Source organism: Chrysemys picta, chromosome 2 (genome assembly GCF_011386835.1).
Source record: "Chrysemys picta bellii isolate R12L10 chromosome 2, ASM1138683v2, whole genome shotgun sequence".
NCBI lineage: Eukaryota > Metazoa > Chordata > Testudines > Emydidae > Chrysemys > Chrysemys picta.
The window spans coordinates 184,633,284-184,661,253 of NC_088792.1; the positions used below are offsets into that span (position 1 = coordinate 184,633,284).

Consider the following 27,970-nt stretch of genomic DNA (forward strand, 5'->3'; position numbering starts at 1 on the left):
TCTGGGCACCACCAAAATTTCTACAAACCTGCCACCCATACGGGTCGGGGCAGTCAGGGGACAGGTAGGGTCCTAGGGGGGCAGTTAGGGTGGGGGGTTCTCAGGAGGGGGCAGTCAGGGGACAAGAAGCAGGGGGGGTTGGGGGTTCTGAGGGGGGCAGTGAGGGGGTGGGGAGTGGATTAGGGCGGGGCTTCCTCCCTCCCCCCCCCCCCCCCCCAGTGTCCTCTTTTTTGATTGTGGAAATATGGTAACCCTAGTTTCAGCTCTGCAGGACGATGGATCATTCCCTGTTCTGTAATCCAAGATGGCAGCTGTCACAAATGTACATTCTAATTTACTTTTGTACTGCTGCTCTAAATAGTATCATGGCTTGTTAGGTGTGATTCTGGCCTCCCTCTGGTGTGACTCTGCATAGGGAGTAGATTCAGAAAAACAAATTAATGGTAGAAACCCCACATTTGTTAGGTCCAAGTCATTTGTTGCTGTGACAGGAATTGGGTTGAGTGTGAAAGCTACACTGGATTTGTTGCTTTAGTCATTATTTTATGGAGTTAACAAATTTAACAAGGCAGACTTTTTTTTAGTCTTTCAAAATAAAATTGTTACCAAAATGTTTAGCTATAACTTGTCTGTATTAAATGATGACATTAATCATATTTTCATCATGTCCCTCTGTTTCTATTTAGGTATGTAGGTAGATGAAGAAATAATTACTGTCTGTGACAGTGGGAGTTAGGAACTGGTTCGACCTCATCTACAGTAAATGCTATCACTATTATCCTTATGCTTTGTTTCCCTTTCCTTCCATTTGTTTGCTATATCCATTTCATGAGTTTTGTCTTGAATTAGATTGTAAGATGTTTGGAACATGGACTGTCTCTGTATGTTTGTAGGGTGCTCAGGAAAAGGTGCTATAATCTGACTTTGGGGCCTCTTAGTGCTACTGTAGTGTAAACAATAATTAGTGTGCGGAATTATAGTGAGGGCGGAAAAGCTTCTTGATGTGGTAAGAGTGTAATGAATGTGAGCTTCATCTTGATAGTCTCAGGAGCTGTCACTGCGATCTCTTTTTGAAGGGTCATCTTTCTAAAACAAGATCATGTATTGTTTGAGCAGGTGAAAAGGAGCTTTCATGTATGACTTCGTAACAGTCCACTCACAGGGGCGGTGTTTTTGTTCTGTGTTTGTGCAGAGCCTAGCACAGGCCAGGACTAGAGCTCCTGTGTGCTACAGTAATACAAATAATAAGCTACACTCATGCCAAACCCCCATGGAAGTTCTAGGAAGTTATGCCTGGAATTGTAAGATGGATAGAACAATCTAGCAGTCTTTGCAAACGCAGTACATTGGTGAACTCAAAAAAGGATAGCTGTTGTTGACAAACTCTGTTGCAAAAGCAGTGTAACACTCTATTATAAACCGGGTCTTGGTGAAGAGGTTTTTTTCAATGGTTCCTAAAATGAAAAGCATGTTTTTAGTGCCATGTTTTCAGGAATAAAAGTATTTTTCATTTCCCTTTCTTTTAGTTTAAACATGGTATGGAACCTGATTATGGAACCAGAATTAATAAAGCTGTTTGGAGTGGTGCCTTCTGTTTCTGAAAATTCTATACTTAAAGCTTTCACTAGATAGTCTTATCTTCAATTTCCTTCTGCCATATCCAAATAAAGCTATTGTTCTTCTTTGAGTGCTTGCTCATATCGATTCCAATTAGGTGCGCGCGCACCGCGTGCACAATCATTGTTAGATTTTTACCGTAGCAACACTTGGTGGGTCGGCTGAGGCACCCCCTGGAGTGGCACCCTTATTGCACCGGATATATGCCCCTGCCGACCCAGCGCCCCCTCAGTTCCTTCTTACCGCCCGTGACGGTCGTTGGGACTGTGGAGAGAGGCATAGCTGACCTCCACATCCCTAGCTTTACTCGTTGTACTGTAGATAGTTCTTTAGTGTAGTTTTAACAGTTTTAACATTTACAGTGTAGTGGTTAGTAAGTTTTTGTACATAGTATACATGGAGGAAACAGGGTTTAGCCCCTTCCCTCCTCCCCGGTACCAGGGCTCGTGCCCAGGTCTCCGGATTTCAAGCCTTGCTCGGCCTGTTTCAAGCCGATGCCCACAGGAGACCCCCACAACTCCAGCTCGAAGTGCCTGGGGGAAGCTCATCAACCCTATAAGTGCCACATTTGTAAGGCTTTCAAGCCTCGGACAAAAAAGGAGCGGGACTTTCATTTAAAACAGCTCCTAATGGAAGTGGCACTTAGCTCAGTGCCCTCGGCACCGCGTGCGGACCAGGTACCGTCGGTCCGAAGCGCGCCTCCGGCACCGGAACAATCCAGTACCAGCAAAGTTGCTCGGCACTGGACGTCTCCGGCACCGGTACAAACGTGGCACCGTTCACTATCTCCACAGCCCAAGAAGCAGCACAAACCACCTGCTGCTCCTCTGCAGTTGCAAGCACCGCCTGGGGCCCCAGTGGAGCAGCGTACCGGACCGCACCGCACCGCGAAGGCGCCAACTGCGGGACCGTCGATTCCAGCGCCGCAAGCGCCGTTGAGTCCAGTGCATATAAGCTCCCCGGTGTACACCGTGGTTGAGCTGAGCCTGCCATCCACTCCAGAGACCTTCTCCACCGCTGGCGACCTGATCGCACTAACTGAGCCTGGACCGTCTCACCCTCCAGCACCGCCGGTGCGGACTGTTCCATCTATAGGTAAGCCAGCCATCATGCAGCCTCCATCGCAGAGCGAGACAGCTCGGCACCGATCTGGATCCTGGTCCAGGTCCCGGTCCTGCAGATAGTCCTGGTCTTGGCACCACACGCAGTCCCGGCACTGCTCCCCATCTCAGCGCCGGTTGTACCTGCAGCGCCGCTCTGCCTCCCAAAGGTCTCCCTCCCGGTATAACCGGTACCGATCCAGCTCCTGGCACCGATCATCTCACAGCCAATCCCGGCACCGCCCGCACCGTCGGTCCTCATCGAGATCTAGATCGGCCTCCCAGCACTGTTATGACCGTCGGTCCCAATCACGGTATTGCTCGGGACCCTGGCACCAGTCCCCAGCTCCCAGGCGCGTGACGGTTCAACGCAGCAGGCGCGTTCGGCACTGCCTTGGCCTTCATGTCCAAATTTGACGTCATCCCAAGCGGCGAGTGGCTACCACATCCAGGGCCAAGACGCAGATGGCACTAGCCTGGGGCCAGATGAAGGACAGGATCCTGACCAGGAACCCCCACAGTGGTCCTTCTGGACTCCTTGGGCATACCACCAAGCCCAAGGTGTCCCCTCAGGCACTTCTCGCTTGGCTCATTCGGAGCCTAGGGTCCCTGAGGGCACTGTGAGCCGTCCTCCCCCGATAGCCTCGGAGGCGACCACCCTGCCACCTTCCCCAGGATCCGCTAGTCCAGGGATTGTCCTCCTCATCCTTGCCTGACGAGGCCGTGGCAGGCACGTCCTCTTCTGGCCCACCGCCTGTAGATCTTCGTGTGCACCAGGACCTGCTGCGTAGGATGGCCCAGAACATGAAGCTACAGGTGGAGGAGGTGGTGGAAATTGAGGATCCTGTGGTGGACATTTTATCGGCCGATGCCCCCACACGTGTAGCCTTACCGTTCATTCGGACGATTCAGGCTAATGCCAATACGATCGGGCAGTCCCCGGCATCTATCCCTCCCACAGCCAGAGGGGTGGAGAGGAAATACATGGTGCCCTCTAAGGATTATGAATATTTGTATGTCCACCCCCAACCTTGCACCCTCGTACAGTCTGTAAACGAGAGGGAGAGACATGGCCAACAAGCGCCTGCCCCTAAGTCCAAGGATGCTAGGCGCCTGGATTTGTTTGGGCACAAGATGGGTAGCTAACCAGCAGGCCCTCCTGAGCCGTTACAACTATAACACCTGGAACTTGAGGGGAAGTTCAAGGAGTTGGTTCCCCAGGAGTCCAGGGAGGAGTTTGGGGCCTTGCTAGAAGAGGGCAAGAAAGTGGCAAGGACATCCCTGCAGGCGTCCTTAGATGCAGCAGACTCAGTGGCTAGGACTCTAGCCTCGGGCATGGCTATGCGCCACATTTCATGGCTGCAAGTGTCCGGTCTTCCACCGGAGCTGCAGCAAACTAGACAAGACCTGCCCTTTGATGGCCAAGGTCTATTTTCAGACAAAACTGATCCCAGAGTCTGAAGGATAACCGGGCCATCATGCACTCATTGGGCATGCATACCCTGGTGACGCAACGTAGGCCCTTCCGGCCCCAATTGCAGCACACCTACCCTAACCCTTGACCATGGCAAGACTTCAGTAGAAGGCGTGGTCGTAGTAATAGGAGACGACAATCTGGTCCTCAATCAGGCCAGAATCAGGGCCCCCCAAAACCATCGGCAGGGCCCAAGCAAAACTTTTGAAGGTGCCCTCGAGGACGGAGCACCAGTCTCCTTGCAGGATCCTTTCCCGCCTTTCTCCAACCGCCTCTCCTATTTCCTCCCTCCGTGGTCCTGCATAACATCAGATCGCTGGGTCCTACGCACGGTGGAAACTGGATACCATCTTCAGTTTGTTTCGCCCACCCCCCCTTCCCAATCTCCCTCCCCGTCCCTCTTCAGGGACCCTTCTCACGAGCAACTCCTCTTACAGGAGATACAAGCGCTCCTGTCTATTGGAGTGGTGGAAGAGGTACCAAAAGACTTGAGGGGCAGGGGTTTTTACTCCCGTTACTTCCTAATCCCCAAGCCAAAGCGGGGACTTTGGCCCATCCTGGACCTGCGCGGACTCAACAAATTCATGGTAAAGTTGAAGTTCCGCATGGTTTCCCTGGGGACCATTATCCCGTCCCTCCTGGAGACTGGTACGCCGCCCTTGACATGAAGGACGCGTACTTCCACATAGCAATTTACCCGCCGCACAGGCAGTTCCTTCGCTTTGTAGTCAACCAGCAGCATTTCCAATTTACTGTCCTTCCCTTCGGCCTGTCCACAGCGCCAAGGGTCTTCACAAAATGTATGGTTGTAGCGGCCTTGATCTGCAGACATCGGATCCAAGTGTTTCCGTACCTCGACGACTGGCTCATTCGGGGTCGTTCAGAGCTACAGGTGCGGTCTCATGTTCAGTTCATCATGAGCTTGTTCTGGCAACTGGTCCTGTTACTCAACAGCAGAAAGTCCACTTTGGAGCCAACCCAAAGAATAGACTTCATTGAGGCAGTCCTGGACTCTAATCTCGCCAAGGCATGCCTGCCACAGTCCCGCTTCCAGTCCATGATGACCATTATTCACAGCCTACAAAGCTTCCTGACCTCAACAGCACGCACATGCCTCGGTCTTCTGGGCCACATGGCCTCATGCACCTTCGTGACCAGACATGCCAGACTACGCCTCCGCCCGCTTCAGACCTGGCTCTCGTCAGTGTACCATCCAGGCCAGGACAGTTTGGACACAGTACTCATGGTGCCGATGGAGGTCTTATCCTCTCTGGGATGGTGGCTAAATCCCAGCCTTGTTTGCAGGGGGATGCCATTCCATGCCCCACAGCCCTCTCTAATCCTCACCACGGACGCGTCATCTCTAGGCTAGGGCACTCACCTCAGGGACCTTCGCACACAAGGTCTTTGGTCCGCACAGGAAATAACCCTGCACATCAACGTCAGGGAACTGAGAGCAGTATGCCTGGCGTGTCAGGTATTGCTCGAACACCTGCAGGGCCGTTTTTTCACAATTTTCACAGACAACAAAACAGCCATGTTTTACATCAACAAGCAAGGCAGACCGCGGTCGTCCCTCCTCTGTCAGGAAGCCATACACCTCTGGGAATTTTGCATAGCCCACTCAATTGACCTGGTGGCATCATTTCTCCCAGGAGTCCAGAACACCTTGGCAGATCGCCTAAGCAGGTCCTTCCTGGCTCACGAGTGGTCAATACGTCCGGACGTTATCCATTCTGTTTTCCGGAAGTGGGGATTTCCCCACATAGACCTTTTCGCCTCTCACGAGAATCGGAAGTGCCAGGTGTTCTTGCTCTCTCCAGAGACGCTCCCCAGGCTCCCTGTCAGACGCCTTCCTGATTCCGTGGAAAGACCACCTGATCTATGCCTTCCCTCCGTTTCCGTTGGTCCACAAGTTACGCAGAGACAAGGCCCGCTTAATCTTGATCGCTCCAGCATGGCCCAGACAACACTGGTACACCACGCTCCTCGATCTGTCGGTGACCAAACCAATTCCTCTACCATTGTGGCTGGACCTGATCACTCAGGAACACGGCAGGTTATGTCATCCGGACCTGCAGTCCCTCCACCTGACAGCTTGGATGCTGCATGGCTGACTCAATTTGAGCTGCGTTGCTCCAGTTCGGTTCAGCAAGTACTCTTGGGTAGCAGAAAGCCCTCCACTAGGTCCACATACCTGGCCAAATGGAAGCGCTTCTCTTGCTGGTGTGCCCTGAGAAATACTGTCCCTCTGGAGGTGCCAGCACCTACCATCCTAGAGTATCTCTGGTTCCTGAAACAGCAAGGCCTAGCTGTCTCTTCTATCAGAGTACACCTAGCAGCGATTCCAGCCTTCCACCCGGGCGAAAACGGGTGCTCGGTTTTCTCCAATCCTATGGTCAGCAGGTTCCTCAAGGGTTTGGAACGTATGTACCCGCAAATTCGTCATCCGGCCCCTACGTGGGACCTCAATCTAGTCCTATGTAGACTCATGGATGCCCCCTTCGAACCGATGGCCACCTGCTTGCTTCTGTATCTTTCCTAGAAAACAGCTTTCCTCATCGCTATCACATCGGTGAGACGAGTCTCAGAACTTCGGGCCCTCACATCGGACAAACCGTATACGGTGTTCCATAAAGACAAGGTACAGCTGCGACCACACCCCGCCTTCCTCCCTAAGGTGGGGTCTGCCTTCCATGTCAACCAAGACATCTTTCTCCCGGTCTTCTTTCCGAAGCCGCACACTTTGTGCTGGGAGCAACAGCTACATTCCCTAGACGTTTGCAGGGCTCTCGCCTTTTACATCGAACGAACAAAGCCTTTTAGAAAGATGTCCCAGCTGTTCGTAGCGGTGGCAGACCGGATGAAAGGCCTCCCAGTCTCGCAGCGAATCTCGTCTCGGATTACATCATGCATCTGTGCATGGTATGACTTAGTGGGTGTCCCAACTACCCGCCTCACTGCCCATTCTACTCGGGCTCAAGCTTCGTCCTCCACCTTTCTGGCTCATGTGCCCATACAGGAGATCTGTAGGGCAGCGACTTGGTCATCCATTCATACTTTCGCTTCCCACTATGCCATAGTGCAGCAGTCCAGGGATGTTGCAGCATTTGGTTCAGCGGTCATTCACTCTGCGACATCTAACTCCGACCCCACCGCCTAGGTAAGGCTTGGGAGTCACCTAATTGGAATCGATATGAGCAAGCACTCAAAGACAAGACTATTACTCACCTTTGTAACTGTTGTTCTTCAAGATGTGTTGCTCATATCCATTCCAAACCTGCCCTCCTTCCCCACTGTCGGAGTAGCCGGCAAGAAGGAACTGAGGGGGCGCTGGGTCGGCAGGGGCATATATCCGGCACCATAAGGGCGCCACTCCAGGGGGCGCCTCAGCTGACCCACCGAGTGTTGCTAGGGTAAAAATCTTCCAACGATCGTGCACGCAGCGCGTGCACACCTAATTGGAATGGATATGAGCAACACATCTCGAAGAACAACAGTTACAAAGGTGAGTAACAGTCTTTTTTGATAGTAGAATGGGAATAAGTTAGGTGAATTAGATGTGTCCAGTTCCCAATTTCTTAAATACAAAAAAATTGATGTCCCCCTCACCCCTTTGGTTGTGTTTTTTGGCTGGTTTTTTTGCTGAGGGTAGGCATTGTAAACATCATGTAATATTAGGAATTTGTGCTGTTTCAGTATCTATTTAATACCAGTGGTTATATATTTCTGCAGTTCAGCTTTTTAATGTTATTTTAAAATAATCATTATATTTTATACAGTATTTTAAAACAAAGTAATAATTAGAACAATTGTCCTCCTATTCTTTATAAGCAAGTTTCCGCTTGTTTTGCTATCATTCTTCTCCACTGACAAGAGCAGAGCTTTAGGTCCATGTTAGAATGGGATGTTAGTTTTCCTATCCTAGGTTGATTTTAAAATATTGACAGTTGTTTAAGTGATAGTTGCTATGATTACATTTAGTTCTTAGTTCAATAATAATACTCTAAAGTTTATGTGCAAACAAAAATATGTTGATATATTTAAATATTTAACTGCATTTGTCCATTCATTGACAGTAACAGTAGGCATGTCACATATCCCTTACACTGTTCATACATAAAAATTCTGGTGAATATAGCAATTTTTAATAAAAGGGAAATATGTTGATTATATGTACATATACGTATGTGTTTTTTCACATATTTGTTTCATTGTGTAGGTGGTAAATCAGCTTTATAAGCCATGTTATTTTTCAGAGTATGAAGCAATAGTTTATTTCACATAATGTTTTTAATAAAAAATGACAGTTGGCATGCTAATAGCATAAATAATAGTTGAAGTCATATTTACAGTAGAGCCCTCAGGGAAAATAAATTGGAATGAATAATTTTAAAAATTAAAAATGTAATATTTCTATAGCTAATCATTATTTTTAAAGAGAGCGTCTTGAATTAAACTGTTTAACGTAAGAGAAAAACTAACAGGAGAATATGTACAGGTTGTTAAATCTCATTCACATGTAACCATACAATTAAAACATCATTACTCACGAGACACATAATGGTTATGTCACTAGTGTGGAAATTTTCTGTATATATTCACTTGGGGACTGTAATATAGGTTACTTGCGGTAGGAGGGAGGGCCTCAAGGTTCGTTTTGTAACCCACATGTATTTTATATTGGTTGTAAATTGTGTGTGCTACTCTTGAGTTGATGTTCTCTCCGTTTTATAATAGAAATTAAATTTTCAATGATGAATGTTTCATTTATTACATTTTATGATATTAAGAAGAATACAATTTTAAAAGGTTTCTGCACAGGGTTTGAGTGACTGCAGGAATAGAAGATTAAATAATATGTTTTCCATGCCTGTACCGCTTTTCTTTTGTATTTTAAAACATTCTTTGTTTTAAATTCTTTCCACCTTTTTGTTGTATTAGAGCTCTCTTGTTGGTAGGGGAGAAAATGGCTAAATGCTATTGCTATATGACCCTCATTTACAGCATCTCTGTACGGATTTAAAAATGAAGATAGCAATACTATAAAGAAGCAGGGAGTAATATAAACTGTGTTCCTGATTCACTTAGCTGAAAATTGCAATTCAGGTGCAACCCCAAGGTAAAGATGAATTCCGAGTCCAAATACCTTGCAGGTTACATACATGAGGATGTGGAGCCAGAGCTCCTTCCATTCTTCAAAAATCTGGAGAAAATATTCATCAGTAAAACCCAGGGATCAGAGATGTTAATTTTCTTCTTGGTTGTCTGTGTCAGAAGCATCCCCACATAGCCCCTTTAGTGAGCCTTCTCTCTATGCAGGAGGGAGAATCTCTAAGGCCTGTGGCAGATTTGAATTAGTGGCCTAGTAGTAAAAGACTGTACAACAATACCAATGCTCTGAGCCACTTATTCTCCCCCCTGAATGATTTTTGTCAACTATAAATTCAGCACAACTACTTCAGTTCATAAAGAAAGTAAGGAAACGCTATATCTCTAAAGTACTCTGTCTTGTTTAGGGGGGGAAATGAACTGTTTGGTTGGTTGCAACTGTGTTGCAGGGCCTGTGTGTGTGTGTGTGTGTGTGTGTGTGTGTGTGTGTGTGTGTGTGCGCGCGCACGCATGCCTAATCTTAGTTATTTGTTCACATTAGTTGCTGTGGGTCTGTTGTCTTTAAACACTTTCAGTGATTGTTTTCCCAGAGAATCTTGAGAGATGCAATCAGTTTCATTTGTTCTGAACAATAGATTGTGGCGGGAATTCTGTGCAGTGGCGGGACGGCTGCACCCACTTTGTTGATTTAAGCTGTCAGGAGAAATTGACTCATGTTCCTAGTACTAACAACTGCTGGGGCCAGACAGTTCAGCCATAAACTGTGGCCAGCAAACTATTATGTCCACTTAGCCTATTCTCCTAAAGTACCTCTCCCATCTTCATTGGTCCCTATATCCAGAAACACTGGACTATGACTCTATGTATTATTTTGAAAGCCATCAGAATTCTACTTCTTCATTCCATTCATGCCTGTCATTTATTATCTAGCCACCTGTCTGGGGGGAACTGTTAATGACTCCATGGAAAATACAGTCTGTGCTTTACTGTTAATTTCAAGCATATAATTTGCTCATCTCAGTTGGCATTGTTTGTGAAGAAATGTACCTACTTGAGATTCTTGTTTCTCTTTCTACTGTACTGTCCAATATTATTTATTTGTGAAAATACTTCTCTTATACCAGAGATCTAGCAAATAGATGAATGAATAACACTGGAAGAAACTGCTCTTTTTTATGGTATAATGTTTAAAACTGTTCATTATTGAAAACCTGGGCAAATAAACACACACACCCCCATCACCTTTAAGAGAGATGGTTAATCTTTACTTCTTTATAGTTTCTTGCCTATTTAATTTCTTCCTTGAGCTATTTCCTTCACTAATAGAGTATAACCTCTGTATTCTGCTGTTACCTACTTACATTTCATTAAGAATTCTGGCTTGGGAGTTTTGCCACAATCTGGCTTTAACCATGACTGCGGAGGAGTAGAGAGAGTCTGTGAGGCTTATTTTCACATGGCGTTTATTAAGAGCATCTGCTGATGGTTAGACCAGCTGACAGAATATAGGCAAAATAAAACTGGAATCTAAATAAAATGAATAAAGGCAAAGTGAAGATGACGGAATGTCTATCCAACTGCAATGTAGCAGGCAAAATAAATATATTATTCACAATTTTTTTATACGAAGTATATATAATTAAATTAATTGCGCATAGGTTAAGTGCGGCATTAAACTGTAGTTTAAATGTTGCTGTTTTTGCATGTTAGAGATGTCACCAGAAAGATGTTTTAATTTTTAAATATGGCATTCTGGGGTAATGACTTAAGGAACAAAACTAAGTTCTGGACATGCTTTTGAGAGTGGTTTGAATCTGGCCTTCAGCACCTGCAATTTTGTGGGTGCAGTTAAGGTCAGTTAAACATTTAAATCAGTGGTGGGCAACCAATGGGAGCTGCAGGAAGTGGCATGGTCTGGCCACCACTTTCTGCAGCTCCTGTTGGCCGGGAACGGCGAACCGTGGCCACTGCGATCTGCGGGCAGCTGTGCTTGTGGACAGTCAATGTAAACAAACGGTCTTGCAGCCCGCCAGCAGGTTACCCTGATGGGCCGCAGGTTGCCCACCACTGATCTAAATACTTTCCTGTGGTCACAAATTGAGAACTTAAACATCCAAATAATATTAACTGTGCCTGCAGTTATTTGCAAGCTAGTAGAGGGAGGACAACTTGTATAAATCTGGTCCGATATGTTAAATTTATGGCCTCTTTCATAACAAACAACAAAACTTGATAAACAACATTGAACTGTTGTCAAATTTCAGAGTTATATTAAATCAATGAAGTAGATCCAGTACCTAAAGTGATTTATTGTAGTTCTCTAATAGGGTTGCCAGGCATCTGGTTTTTGAACAGAACACCCGGTCGAAAGGGGACTCTGGCGGCTCTGGTCAGCACAACGGACCAGGCCGCTAAAAGTCTGGTTGGCCGCAGCACCAGTGGGGCAGGCAGGCTCCGTGCCTGGCTCCACACAGCTCCCAGGAAGTGGCTGGCATATCCCTCCGGATCCTAGGTGGAGGGGTGTCCAGGGGGCTCCGCACACTGCCCTCGCAGCTCCCATTGGTTGGGAACCTCCCGGACCCCATACCCCTTCTGCACTCTGAACCCCTTGGCCCCAGCCTGGAGGCCCCTCCCGCCCCCGAACCCCTCATTTCTGGCCACAGCCTGGAACCCTCAGCCCAGAGCCCATACCCCCTCCCACACACCAGCACTCTGCCCCATTCTGGAGTCCCCGCCTGTACTCTGAACCCCGGAGCCCCCTCCTGTACCCCAAATCCCTCATCCCCAGAGCCTGCACCCCCAGCTGGAGCTCTCACACCCTGCACTCCAACCCCCTGCCCCTGACTGGAGCCCCCTCCTGCACCATGAACCCCTCATTTCTGGCCCTATCCTGGAGCCCACAGCCCCCGCTCAGAGCCCGTACCCCCTCCCACACTCCAACCACCTGCCACAGCCCGGTGAAAATGAGCAAGTGAGTGAGGGTGGGAGAGAGAGACGACGGGGCGTGGGGATGGAGTGCGCAGGGGCAGGGCCTCGGAGAAGGGCATGGCCTGGGCGGGGCCTCGGAAGGGGGCAGGGCAAGGGTGTTCAGTTTTCTGCAATTAAAAACTTGGCAACCCTATTCGCCAGTGAGCAAATATGCTTTGTCACCCATTACATTATTTCAGTTACAATATTGCCAACCCCAAATGTACAGAAATAATGAGTTAGGCCCCAAAATATCACAATTTGGCTTAAAAATCAAGAGATTAAAAACATTTGAAGTTCTTTGAGCCTTCAGGGTACACTTGGGTCAAACTTTTTGCCAGAACCACAAAGGCTAGATACTAACTTTAACAAGAAAGAAAGAAAAAGAAAGAAAGAAAGCTGAGATTCTCATGCAATCACTTGTTCCCACAACTGGGCTTTACATAAAACATTAAGTATTGTGAAATTCATATTAAGATCATGAGAGTTGGCAGCACTGTACTTGCATATCTGTTCCTTCCTCCAAAGCAGCTTTATTCACGTACACTACAGCATAAGGGGAAAAACAAGATTTTAAATCTTTAAATATTTGTTGTTTTATTTACTTGCTCTTTAAATGAATATTAGTGTACACTAATTGATATTGATTTCATTTTGCTCTGCTTTTGATCGGTGTATCTAAGTGAGTTGTGTGTGTGTGTGTGTGTGTGTAGGACAGAATAAAAAGCTGCAGGACTATACCCATCAGGTAAGACATATATGTCACATGAAAGAGGGTAACTTTAACTTTCACTTATCATCAGAACAAGCAGGTTAGTGATCTTCAGGAAACCTTGCATTAATCTCAGAGGTTAATGGGTAGCAATTGCTTGCCTTAGGGATCATTTTGGCACACAATATTTCAGTGGTTGCTTCCTATCTCTCACATAATTTTTTCCTCCAAATACTTGTCTAATTCTTACACAAAACTGTTCGTATAAGCTGCTTTGTTGATAGATTTTGCAGCTTATTCCTTATATTAATTACTCTTTAAAAATTGAAACAGTCCAACCATCACTAAATGATTTACTCATCTGTCATAGATTATTTTATTTTCATACTGGCTGCTCTAGACAAATATGAGCTAAAGTGTGTGTGCTTTAATTTTACTGGTCTTTTATTTAATTTTTTATGTTTTTTCCTGTCCTAAAACAGTGGTTGGGCCTTGGATCTGAATGTCAGTGGGGTCAGAGCACTGTATTGTGTTTCCATTTACTGTATATCAAACCTACCTCATCTGCCCAATAAATGGTGATGTTCAAGGAGCTACCAACACAGGCTTATCTTCTGTACTGTGTATTACATTTTGTTTGTAATTTGAGTCAGGGTGCCTCTATGTGAGAGGAGCGGAAGAAAATTAGAATTACAGGTGGAAAAACAGTTCACAAGAACTGAGGTGGTTCCCACACTGTTGCATTCCTAGTGGAAATAAGAAATACATATGTATAGAGAACTTGACAATTGAGATTTTGTTATGTCCTATACAGATTACTATGAGCTTACAATAAAGTGTGTGCCCATTTTGTAAAATACGGTCTTAACGACATTCATCAAAACAGTAACTTTGCATGTGAACATAAATAGAACAGTGTATGTCATGATATCACAGCTCAGAGCTTTGCAACAGAAAGAATGTTTGAGTGTCTGGTTATTGTATCATATAAAATGTTTCAATATGATGTAAGGCTATGCTAATCATTATATTGAAGTATGCACGCCTGATTAGATTAATGTCTGAAGAATTCAGTGAAGTTAAATATTAATGGGGACAGTTTCTGGTTTATCATGATTTGTGCTACTGGCTAGATAAGACTACTTACTATGCTTTTAGTAGACTACAAAATTACATGAAATACGTTACCAGGCTTTCATTACACAGGGAATGATAAAAGCTTAAATCTTTTTTCTTACATTTTCACACACAAATTTCTTCTGCTAGAGAGTTTTAAAATGAAGTATAGTCATTCTCAAATGTAGCTGAGGTATAATCCTTTTTACAAAATTGTCATTAACTAATAATGCAAATAAGATTTGCCAGAAGTAGAAATGTTGATTGAAGACTTTAAAACAAAAAGCTGCTTTACAATAATAATTTCCATATTCTAAGACAGTGGTCCCCAAACTGTGGGGCACGCTCCCCTACGGGTGTGTGGAGAAATGTTTGGGGGCACCCAGGCCAGCCCCCAAGGGGGGGCAAAAAGGGAGTGCCACGCTTCCAGCCCTGCTCCGCCCCCAGACCAGCTCCGCCCCCAGCCTCGCTCACCCCAACTTGTTTAGGTCCCAGTCCTCTTCTGCTTCCAGGCCTAGGCCAGCCCCCATGGGGGACGGGGAAGAAGTGCCACACTTCCAGCCCTGCCCCTTCCCCAGACCAGCTTCGCCCCCAATCCCATTCAGCCTCCAGGCCCAGCTCTGCTGCCTGGCCTGATCCACCCCCAGCCCAGCTCTACCCTCATTTCCTCTCTGCCCCCAGACCAGCTTCTCCTGTAGCTCCAGTTCCTTCCTCACACCAGCTCTGCCTTCAGCCCAAGCTCCACTGCTGAGGAAGCCTTGGCTGTGCAGTAACGGAAGGGGGAGGGGGGAGAGACAGATTCCATTAATGGGAAGGGGGGGCTGTAGCTGGAAATATTGCGACCACTGTTCTAGGACATGTTATATTCTGTTATTGTTATTTTGTTATATCAATATTAGCCCCCTGCCCACAACAATTTTGTATTCCTGCTGTTTGAAAATGCCAATTTCCACCTGATAGCTAAAATATTTACATTACAATCTTAAAAAACTGGGAAAACTTCAGCAAGAAAGAAACACAATTGTCACTGGAATTAGTTATTTTAAAAAAGAAAATCTGTCTTCCTCTTGGTCAGGAAATTCTTCCAGCTAATAATTTTTTAAACCAAAACTGAAGTAATAAAATAACACGTATAAAAGGTAAAAATTGTAGTCCAAGTGGACATCTGTCCCTTAGAACCTGGACTTAAACTGCAAATTCATTTTACCAAACTACCAAGTAGCCATAAAATTGAGAAGACATTCTGCGGCTGTTCACATGGGCCGTATTACAGCTGATGACCTTGAATAGAAAAAAATTGCATCCCATTATCAGTCTCCTGAGCATTTAATCTATAGACTTTTAAAAATACTTTTTTACTTAAATCTTAGAGAGCAGCAGGATATGCTGTTGTGCTGCTAACTAAATTTTAAAACATATTGACTGTAGGTTTTAAGGTATCTACAATTTAGTGAACCATAAAAAGTGACACAGCTCACTGAACTGAACAGCAAACAAAATTGGTAAAAGCATGCCTGGGGCAACAGCTTTTATTGAGTTTATATTGTTTTAACTTTTATCACGCCTAGCACGTGTAATTATTGACAAATTAACCCTTTTGCATTTTCACTCTCATCCTTTTCCTCTTCCTGATTTTGCTCAGGAAGAATCTCTGTGGGATATACTCGGCATTTTAGAGTTGCTTATTTGTTTGTTTGAATGTCCTTTATTAGAACTTAGCAATGAATAGTTGAATCTTTGGGTTATTGACAGTGGCTGTGTTACTGTGCCTCAGTGGGTCACAGCTGAGAATACCAGATTCAAGACAAACTGCTGAGAAATGGGGCAGTCTGACTCCCAAACTGGTGGTTATTCTTCCATAAGATATACCAAGCCAACAACAAAAGTAAACTTCTGTCTCATCACAATGGTTAACAAGAAGTCAGGAATGCAGTCTCCTTAAGTATCTCAGCCCTTGTTTCACCACCCAGACAGTAGACTTAATGAGGAGTGGTCATTTAAAACCATCATCAAATGAAGTGTTCTTCTAACCCCAAGAGATCAGCCACATAGCCAGGTAAATATATATCTCAGATTTTATCCAATAATCACACTGTTGCCAATCCTTTAGTGTCTAATATATAAAGGTTTATTTATAAGAGAATAGAAAGAGGAGAGTTTTAAAATGGTCAAGGAAAACTAATACACACACTGCAAAGTTCTTGGATCAGGTTTGTATCAGTAATGGAATAAGCTGCTGGCTTGTAAAGTCTCAGGTAACTTCCAAAAGATTGGAAGGTCCTCAGTTCTTTGGTGGGAATGCTCCTTTTAGTGTAAGTCCATAGTCCAAAGATCAGAGCAGGAAAGAGGAAAAATGGAAATGCTTCCAGGGTTTTTAAATACCTTCTTCCATGTGGTGTGAACTTCAATCTTAGTTTGTGGAAAATTACAGGCACAAGATGGTGTCCAGGGTCACATGAGCTAGTCACATGCACTTGCATGTTTCAATGAGTCATAGAAGCAGCCATTACTCTGGCTAAAACGTCACTAGGAAGGCCCACCAGGCAGGGATAAACTTCTTCCATGGCTCATTATATTCATTAACAGGCCATCAACTTGAATGGTCCATTCACAATTTGCTGGCTAGACTGGATGCAAACTACTTGTGGGTATTACCCCAGGAGCAAACACATTTGAAATAGTCAATATTCATAACTTTAAATACAGAGATGGTACATGCATAAAAACAGTACAATCTATAAAATATGATTATCACTTTTCCTTTGATAACATGCATGACATACCTCAGATAAGGCTTGTTGCATTTATATAACAATGGTAGCAACAATAATATACATGTTCATATTTTAATCCTACGTCACAGGCTCCAAAAGCATTAAAAATGTGTTGAACATGGAAGGATGTGTAACTCAGGTATTCTAAAGTGGAGTGTTTTCCAGATCTTTCTTTTTGTCCACCAATAAAGCAAATGTGTAATATCTTGCATGCAAGAAAACCTTTTTCTTTACCTTCTTGGGTCACCTTTTTCACACACAGTTTAAGAGACTCTGGAATTACCTTTCCAAAGGTGCTATTATTTAATTTTTATATATAATTCCATAGGTGTGTACTATTAATTTTCCACCATTACCCATATGTAATTTACAATGTAAGTCTGCGATGTGGAAAGGCTCTGCCAGGACAGTGTTATGAAAGGCATGTGGGAATCGGAAGAGGGATAGAGTAAATAATGTCACTACATTTATCTTAAGTACTGGTAATATTGATCCTTTTTGTTTGCTGCTATGCTTCCCCTTTTGGAACTGTTCAGGACTCAAGGGGGTAAGAAATGGACTCAACCCTCTAGTGATGAGATGTGTGCATAAAGGGAGAAGTAAAGGCTGCTGTTTCTGTACCTCTTGTCTGATGCTTGCTCTTTTTCAAAGTAAACTAGAGGGATTAACCCTAAACTCTTTCATGAGAAGAATATGTCTTCCTGCGAGTGTGGATAGTGCTTAGCACTTCGAAAGTGCTACTAGAATAAAAATAATAATATCTATTCAAAAAGAACAAGGTCTCATTTGTCTTTTCCAACACTCACCTTTCCTATGTTTTTTTTCTTTTTTTACCTCTTATTTTCTGATTTCCCTCCCACCACTCCCCATTCCTGCACTTCCCCTGCCAAGTTTTCTCACACAAATGGAAACTTTGTTCTAATTGGTTACTCCCCTTAACTTTTAAGAAACAAATAGCTAAAGGTATTTTAAACAAATGTCATTTACTATCTTTTAATGTTTGTTCTATGTATTTCTGACATAATCTAAAGATCACATTCAGATGAGAGACACATTCAGATATGAACTATACCTAGTCAGACGGTCCGCTGGAATGGATTGAGGTAGTGTGAGCTCCTGACCAACATTCCTCATAGTGGGGCATTCCCTTTATAGTGTGACAGGACAGAAGACAGATCAGGAAATGCCCCATGCTCAATGTTCCAGAAGTTCTCCAACTCCAAACTAAACAGACAGAACACTTCTTTGGTTTCTCTTGTTTGCAGAGCCTCTGGAAGCTCTCTTTTGCTTAAAATGCCCAAATTGTTAGAGATACTTGGAGTTTGAGACTTCAACAAACACTCTCATCCCTTCCAAAACTGTGTGTTTGAATTTAGCTGTTTGATTTCCCTGAAGTATGATTTAGTGGGGCAACAGCAGCAGCTCGCTCCTTTTATCAGTCATAGCAGACAAGAAACACAAAGTGAAGCTGAAGACCAGAATCGCTCCAGCTTTCCCACTCCTCCAACTGCAGGGGAGGAAGAGGCAGGCCTCTTCTGAATCTCTTCACTGTGCACAAGACTGATCATCCAAGTGGCTTAAGAAGCACCACTGATCCAAGGACAAGGTCATCCTGGAATTCAAATGGACCTCAGAGAATCTCAGATCATAATGAGACCTCCTAGGAGGTCTTTCTCTTCAGGCAAACAATTGAAGGTTCATTGCTTTAGTAATTTCAGGAAGGAGTAGACTGTCCCGTCCCTGCATACTGCAGAGTTCAGGGAATTCACCTTGCAGCCCTTTTTGAAGCCTGCATATAGGAAATTCTGGGTATGTTGTAGGGAGAATGACTGACTGCACTGCCACTTTTTTCTCCAGTATATGCAAGATAAAGATGTTCCAATTTGAGTATCTGTGGTTGTGGCCATTTTTGGATGTGATTTGGGGGGATGGAGGTTGTTCTTTTATTTTACTTCAGGAAGGGCATCCAGCAACATCCCTTGTGAAATACACAATTCAATACCATCTCTTCTCAAACCCCTCTCCCTGACCATCAAGGCTGGAGAAGCTGACAGAACTTGGGATATAAGTCCCAGCCTAAGATCTGAGAACCAGACATGATGAGGCTATCCAAGAGCCAGAAGACTCATTTACATATTTCTTAATTTTTCTCAGAACTCTACCAAACAGAGGTAAGGAAACCATATCTCAGTTTCCTGCCTATATCCCAAGCCAAATGCATCAGTCCTCAGAGGTTTGAGTCTGAAGTGCCTGCCAGAACCTGGCTAGCTAGGCCGTCTTTGGGGGGGAGGGATAGCTCAGTGGTTTGAGCATTGGCCTGCTAAACCCAGGGTTGTGAGTTCAATCCTTGAGGGGGCCACTTAGGGATCTGGGGCAAAATCAGTACTTGGTCCTGCTAGTGAAGGCAGGGGGCTGGACTCGATGACCTTTCAAGGTCCCTTCCAGTTCTAGGAGATGGGATATCTCCATTATGAAAGTGAACCAATTGACTATTGGAGACCTAAGCAGCTCATATGCTTCCTGGAAAATACCCTTCCTGGCATCTGTGTTTTATCATCATTTTCTATGATACTAGAAAGAAGATAGGATTGAAAGGAATAGAGGGCAGGTAAGGCAACTGGTGCAGAAGACAAAGAACTGATAGGAAGTAGGCAGACTTAGGGCTTACATACTACCTGTGATTTACAATTTTTTTGCCTTGTGCTTCCTGATTGGTAGAGCCAGAATGGTCTATGTAAGATCAATTACCGAGTAGCAAATAATTAGGTTTCAGTTAAAACTATTTTTTTCTGCTAATTTTGTTTTCTATAACCAACATCCTCAGCTGATTACTAAATCAAGTGCACTAAGATTCCTCTATTTTGACACTAACATCAGATTATTCTACCTTGATTTGCTTTTTATTAATTAATTCCAGCCCTCAATAGATGTGTGCCCCTTCATGTAAATCAGTTATGTTGGCTAAGATAAGATGAGCAGCTCTCTGCTTGAATAAAAGGCTGAACTAATCTTGTCCATTTAAACAAGCCTTTTATATGCTGAACTCAAGCTGCTTGTGTTGGTCTGATGATAAAACAAATGTTTTCCTTAGTGACTCTGCTAATTTAGCTTCCATATCACAGGTGTTCATTTTTCATTTCTTCTGCCCTAACTTTTTTTCATATTTGGTACACAAAAACACCACAGATCAGTCTATTTACAAAATAATGTATTGATATTTGGTATTTTACAAAAGTATCTGTAGGCATTTTCTTTTTATTCCTATAAAACTCTGGCATTTCCCCCTCACAGTTGGTATACACATTATAATAAAGTGAATAATTTAGGCCTATCAGAAATATGCTTGACATCATGACTGAAATCACTGGAAGCCAGCTTAATGTTAAAATTAAAAGCGGTACATGATACAACATTAGCATAAGGATGAATGTAATGATTTTCTTTCAAAACAATAATATATGTTACAGTACATTTATTTTTATATTATGGAGTAATATCTTAAATGAAACTAAATGACAATTTAAAAAAATGAACAAGGGATATGTAGTCATACATTATCCTTTTTTATGTTTGTTTCCCTTACTCAGTAATTTCCAAAATTCAGTAATTTACAATGGATTACCCATATTTACAAGGACTTGACTTCTAGTACTATTCCTTTTGTTACTCTTTCTTTCTCTCTTTCCCTCCCACTGCACCACAACCCCTCCCATCCTATCTCTGTCTCCTTTTCTCTTTCCTTTCAGGTCCAGCCTCTCAGCTGCTTAGGAAGAATAGCACTTTTACACAGAAGTATTTTATTCACAGGACTGCTGAAATTTTACACGCAAGTGTAAGCCACGCAAATTTCAAAAGTCTGTGAAAGTAGCTTGCCTCTGTGTCCTAACAAATATATGGCAGACATTTAATCTAGCCACCCATTACTGAATGTAACTTATTTTACAGTACTTTCAACCTGACACTGGCCATTTTCATCCAGTCTTTATCAAACAAAATGTCAATTTCCATTACAGTGTCCATGTGAAAAGCAACATTGAGGCAATTTTAATCATTTGAAATCTATAGCAATATTGCTCCTCTTTTGGGGGCTGTGGTGTCCTAGCTAACGTACACAGTTTCTACATAGAAATTCTTTTGGAAATGAACTAGCTTGAGGAGCTATAATACTTGTTTTTTACAAACTACACACCTGCAACAAAAACTGAAATTAATTCTCAGATAGTACCCAACAAGGTGAAAAATGCTGGAGACTGGAATGCTACTGTTCTTTTGCTTCAAGACAGTAATAAAACTAAACCAAGGTTGCGTTAATGTACAGTTTGTACTTGTAAACCAAGACATTCAGTACAATATTCAGGACCACTGATAAGACAGTTCCCAGGGTGGAAGAAATGAATGCCATATTTACTCACCACTGGCTTTGATTTAGATTTGAAGTTATTGTTTGTTGCACTGCTTCACCTTTCCCCTGGGACTTGTGCCTAGTTTCAGAAACTTACCAAGTGTAAGCCATAACACTATAAGGGCTATTGCCTGGTGGGACAGGAGAAAAGAGACCTATAACACAGAATTAGTCAATGGAAATGCCCTGTTGGGGAGCAATTCTATGAAGATTCACTCTGAATTTCGGCCTTTTTTTCAATAATAATTCTAGGCAGTCACAAGAATATATAGTTAAATGTTACTCCAGTATTTGAATTCTAAATATCAAAATACTTAAAAAGAGCAGAGTTGACAGTTACATCAGACATGTCCTAGGTTTATAACAAAGTCCAAATGTCATTATAAAAAGAGATTGAAGGACATCAGCATAAAAAGCCCCCTTCACTTAATACAAAGAATGGATTTGATGGATTTTTAAATTTTGTTAGAAGTTTGAAAGAGAATTTTTTTTTTTAATTACACTATTACCTCTGGTAGATGGTCCATTGTTTATAACCATGTATCTGAATTATTGGTTTCTTCAGTATGCATTAATTTTAAAACAAATGACAGACATCTTTTTTTAAAATGTGTGTTACATCCATTTCTATTTGCTGAGATCACTCTTCTGTTCTTTGCTTTCTCCATTTTATATATATATAAATAAACTTTTTTGTTTGTATTTTAAAATATAATACAATTCCTGATATTTAATGAAATTCATAAAACCACAAAATGCTTACAAACTTAGAATTCTGCAAACACTTACACCTGTGCTTATGTATGTGAATAATCCCTTTTGAAGTTGAGTTTGTGCGTAAATGTTTTCAGGATTGAGGCCTTAGGTTTTTTTGCTTTAACTAAATTGAAGTACTTATAAAAACATGCTTTATATAGATATAGATCAATAGATAGATAGATAGATTCATAGATGTAATAGAATCATAGAACTGGAAGGGACCTTGAGAGGTCATCTATTCCAGTCCCCTGCACTCATGGCAGGACTAAATATTATCTAGATCATCCCTCTGGGGCCTGGGGCAAATTGCCCCACTTGCCTTCCCCCCCCCCCCCCCCCCGGGGCGGCCCTGAAGAACGATTTTTCTCCCTCCTCCTTGTAACAACCTTTTACGTACTTGAAAACTTTAATCATGTCCCCTCTCAGTCTTCTCTTTTCCATACTAAACAAACCTCATAGGTCATGTTTTCTAGACCTTTAATAATTTTTGTCTCTCTTCTATGGATTCTCTCCAATTTGTCCACATCCTTCCTAAAATGTGACTCCCAGAACAGGACACAATACTCCAATTGAGGCTTAATCAGCACGTAGTAGAGCAGAAGAATTACTTATCGTATCTTGCTTACAATACTCCTGCTAATACATCCCAGAGTGATGTTTGCTTTTTTTGCAGCAGCATTACATTCTTGACTCATATTTAGCTTGTGGTCCACTACAACCTCCAGATCCCTTTCCACAGTACTCCTTCCTAGGCAGTCATTTCCCATTTTGTATGTTTATATATAAAATGACTTCATGGGATCAAAAGCAATTATAGATTTCCTTCAAGTCTTCTGTGGCAAAACCTGTATGACACTAATTATAGAATGATGAGGAAGAGGTGGCACACAGCAAAGTGCCTATATAGCTCATGTGGAAAGGGTTCATATCAATATAACCAGGCCTCCAGATCAATATCCTTCATAAACTTACAGTATCTATGAAAGCAAATACTGGTAAGTATATTTAAAGGGGTTACATACTTTAATTGCCACATCTCTGAGGTGAGCTGAAATTCTTCACAGCAATATTGACAATTGAAAGAGAGAAAAGTTTGAAATCTAAAAAAAACATCCCCCCCCCCCCATATACGGTGACCATATTTAGTGGTGGGGAAGGGGGAGAATTAAGAATACACTGTTTTCTGCTGCAGAATGAAGAGGTCTATAGTAGATGTTTTTTTAGAATATGACTATGTTCTTGGTAGCTTCAGCATATATAGTATGTGCCTGCAGTAACTGATTTCATTATTTCCTTCCTCAATAGAAGCATTTTGCAAATTATTGAAACAGTTATTGCATTTGATGCAGGGCTCTTTTTCATAATATTTCAAATGATGGTTGGTTTATTTCACCAAAGGTGTATCTTATAAGAGACGAAGGAAATACACCTCTACCCCGATATAACGCTGTCCTCGGGAGGCAAAAAATCTTACCGCATTATAGGTGAAACCGCGTTATATCGAACTTGCTTTGATCTGCCGGAGTGCGCAGCCGCGCCCCTCCCCCCCGGAGCACTGCTTTACCACGTTGTATCCGAATTTGTGTTATATCGGGTTGCGTTATATCGGGGTAGAGGTGTACTTCCTTTGTTTATATTGCGTTTAAGTTCACTGAGTGCTTTGAAATCTGTCAGGATGAAATGAGATATGATATGATACAGGCATCTTGACCTTAAGAAAATTTTTGTTAACCATTCATTTTTATTTCAAAACAATCCCAGTGCACTAAACTGTGCACACAACTTATCTGAAAGTATGCCGGGAATACTGTTACTTTGCCATTCACCATATTTGTTTATTTGTTGTCTCTTGGTATGAACCAAGACCGCAAACTTTTGGGGATATGGACTGTCTTTTTACTATATGTTTGTACAGCATCTAGCACAAAGGTGGCTAATCTCTGATTGGGGCCTCTAAGCATTACTGTAATAGTCAAAATGTGTGATAAAATAATTTATCTTATTCTGTTATTTTTATTATTAAAATCCAGTCTCCTTTAAAGTCTCTGCTTTTAGCCAAAATTGATTTTAAGTTTTAAAGACCTAAGATTAAAATTTTCAAAAGCACCTAAGCCTATGTGACTTAGGAGTCAAAGCTTTTTTCCCCCAAAAGTTATTTAGGGTATTTCTACACTGAAGCAGGAGGTCTAATTTGCAGCTTGGATAGACAAACCCGCTCTATACCCTTAGACATTTGAGGCTCAAAAGTATTTAGGTGCCTAATTCCCACTGAAATCAATGGGAGCTAGGTGCCTAAATACCTGTGAGGATGTGGGCCTAAGCCACTTTTGAAATTGGGATTTTAACAAAAAGTTCCTTTTGCATAAGCTGGATTTAAATTTAGACATTCAGGAACCTAATGATACTTGCACACTTTTATGATGTACTTTACGAGTTTCATGGATGAATAACCATGTTTACTTATAAACTATTATTAATTTATTAAAATTATACCAAGTTCCAAAAGGCTATGCAAAAAGTGGTTTATATATGATTCATTACCAGTTCCTCCAGAACTGTAGACTCTAGTCAATCTTGGGAGTTTGGTGATCCTACTTAGCTATCTGTAGTTTAAAGTTACTTGAGAACAAATCTTGTGGTGTTTTCTATTGGAGGCATCCATGTAAAATACTTTGACCTCTTCTTTCGGTGTAAATATGTCAATATGTATTTAAAACAAGTATGACTAACTATTTTTAAAATGCACTCATTTCTGCAATTAATTTTAACAATCTTGATCCAGAACAGTGGTCTAAATCTCAGTTAGATGTCGCTATTTTTTAACAAAAAAGGTGTCTTGTTCAGTTGTTTCATTTTTGCAATATTATTTATGGCATGTCTATAAAATGGGGTTTACTGATAGCTGATTTTACTCATATGGTTAGGCTTATGGTTGGTAAAAATGAAAGTGTCAGCTATATAGTGTTTTTGAGAGATTACATTTGTCAAAAAGCAGATGGGGGGGGGTTAAAAGAACTCACGGAATACAGTACTTGAAATAGTTTGAATCTTAGTTTGAATAGAATATTGCTGCCAGTCTATGTGAATAAGGAGAGTAAAAATTTAATTAAAATGAACTTGAATTTGAAATAAGATATACATCTCCTCAGTATTTATCAAGAAGACAACTCTCTCAAGAAAAATAAGGTGGATCACTTCTTCTCTCCAACTCATTACTTAGCCATTTTCTTCTCTGTCTTTGCCCTTCTTTTTCTGCTTAGTACTCTTAATTTGTAAGTAAGTAATGCACCAAAGAGCAGCAATGAACACAAAGTCAGTAGTGTGATGTGAGCTCACGTTGCATGCATTAGTCAAAAAATGCTCAGGGTTGGACTGAGTATTTAAAGGGGAGCAGAGTTAAGCCAACACTGAGCACTTCTGAAAATCTCATCGCTTCCCTAATGCGTTAATCTGAGTTACCTCTTGCTAGTGTGCATGACCTATTTTATCCTTCCACTATTTTAAGAATGAACTTTGCTTGCTATTAAACATTACTACTGTGCCTGTAACTTCTTAAAATTGTATTTAAAATCAAGAAAAATTCCTATAATAATACTAGGGTTATGTCAAAAACACATTAATGAAGAAGGTAAGATGGAGCAGTTGAGGTTGGTTTTTGTTGTTTGGTTTTTGTAATGTTTCTGAATTGTCCTGATGATAAATAGAGCTCCAATGGTATGTATGAATTTTAAAATAAGGTGCTCGGCAAACTCAGCACAGCACTCCATTCATTGTTCACACGGGCAGAATTACTGATTCCTTGCACACACTCACTACTGACAATTTACCCCTTAATTTCTTAAATGAATTTTATCAAGGTGAGTTCTCAGTCTCTGAGTTTTATTCCATTGTTTTCTTTAGGGACATAAATTATGTCATCTTATTGTTCACACGATCATTAGTAAAACACACATTGGGTTTCACTGAAGTTAAACTCATGGGTTTTGGCTTAATGCGGAAATAGCCTTGTTACTGAATCTGAAATGATCTGTTTGAAAATTTATCCCCTAACTCTCACAAAACTGTGCTTCAGGCATATCACCATGCTCTTGTGCTACATTTTGTCCTAAAGATTTAGGGCCATATTCTCCTTTTTCCTTATCTAGCATGGAGGGGAGCTGAGCACCTCAGTCGCGGAATACAGGGTCAGGAGAGGCAGTTACATTGTTCACTCAGAACACATTATTTCCCATCTGACTGGCCAGTTATGATATTAGGCTTAGCTGAACATGTCATCTTGATATGTTGTCTCTTTGGCAAATAAACAAGTCTGCAAAGTTAGTCTCTTTAAAATACACATTCATTTAAAATACACATTCATCATCATCTATAAAAATAATTTTATTAAACTGCTTCTTCGCCCAGCCAATGTGCTTCAATCCTGACCTGTCTGCCAAGGTTATTCATGTACACTGGCCACTTATAGATAAAGTTCAAAGTACCTATGCATATGAATTTTATTTTATGTGCATACCATGAGTATATACCATGTAACTAAAAAAGTTTATTCCAGTAAGTGGCCTTATATAATTATCTGGCATGTTTAAAAATCCTCGAGGTTTGCCTCTTGACGATTATTTAAAACATATCTTGATTTTTTTTTGTACACTTTTGTTTCCCTTGTGGCTTCTCTATATTCAAGCTGCGAAAACTGCATTATGCTAGTATAAAAAGAAGTTTAAAAGTGAAGATAGACCTCTTGAATTACTTTCTCATCACATACTTCAGTTGAATCTATGTACGGAAAAATGTTTTTAACATTGTGGTTTCATTAAATGTAGAGCTTTAAGAAGAATGTTGAATTGAAAGGTAGCATGATTAGACTTTGGCCTGGTCTACACTAGGCGTTTATGTCGAAGTTAGCGCCATTACATCGAATTAACCCTGCACCCGTCCACACTGCGATGCTATTTAGTTCGACATAGAGGTCTCTTTAATTCGACTTCTGTACTCCTCCCCGACGAGGGGAGTAGCGCTAAATTCGACATGGCCATGTCGAATTAGGCTAGGTGTGGATGGAAATCGACGCTAATAGCTCCGGGAGCTATCCCACAGTGCACCACTCTGTTGACGCTCTGGACAGCAGTGCGAGCTCGGATGCTCTGACCAGCCACACAGGAAAAGCCCCGGGAAAATTTGAATTTGAATTCCTTTTCCTGTCTGGCCAGTTTGAATCTCATTTCCTGTCTGGACATCGTGGCGAGCACAGCAGCACTGGCAACGATGCAGAGCTCTCCAGCAGTGATGGCCGTGCAGTCTGTGAATAGAAAGAGAGCCCCAGCATGGACTGATCGTGAAGTCTTGGATCTCATCGCTGTGTGGGGCGATGAGTCCGTGCTTTCCGAGCTGCGATCCAAAAGAAGGAATGCAAAGATCTACGAGAAGATCTCTAAAGACATGGTAGAGAGAGGATACAGCCGGGATGCAACGCAGTGCCGCGTGAAAATCAAGGAGCTGAGACAAGGCTACCAGAAGACCAAAGAGGCAAACGGACGCTCCGGATCCCATCCCCAGACATCCCGTTTCTACGAGGCACTGCATTCCATCCTCGGTGCTGCCGCCACCACTACCCCACCAGTGACCGTGGACTCTGAGGATGGGATACTGTCCACGGCCGGTTCCTCGGACATGTTAGGGGACGGGGAAGATGAGGAAGGAGATGAGGAGGGCGAGGCAGTCGGCAGCTCTCACAACGCTGATTTCCCCGACAGCCAGGATCTCTTCATCACCCTTACAGAGATCCCCTACGAAGCGTCCCCAGCCATTACCCCGGACACAGAATCTGGTGAAGGATCAGCCAGTAAGTGTTGTAAACATCTAAACATTTATTTTTAACAAAACAGGAATATTAACAATTAAAAGAATGGGTTGTTCATGATTAGTGTGCCCTAGGCGCTT

At 42.6% G+C, this 27,970-nt stretch overlaps 2 protein-coding genes across 14 annotated transcripts in view; both read left to right on the plus strand.

Annotated features, from left to right (window-relative positions):
- Positions 1-27,970, plus strand: part of CDKAL1 (CDK5 regulatory subunit associated protein 1 like 1) — a 790,609-nt gene that overhangs the window by 425,160 nt on the left and 337,479 nt on the right. The window lies entirely within an intron of this gene.
- The window catches only part of LOC135981024 (uncharacterized), a 29,194-nt gene continuing 1,458 nt past the window's right edge, over positions 235-27,970 (plus strand). The window contains exon 1 of the mRNA XM_065581971.1: positions 235-27,872. Coding sequence (XP_065438043.1) covers positions 27,296-27,872 — 577 coding nt within the window. The 5' untranslated portion in view covers positions 235-27,295. The remainder of the gene's footprint in view (positions 27,873-27,970) is intronic.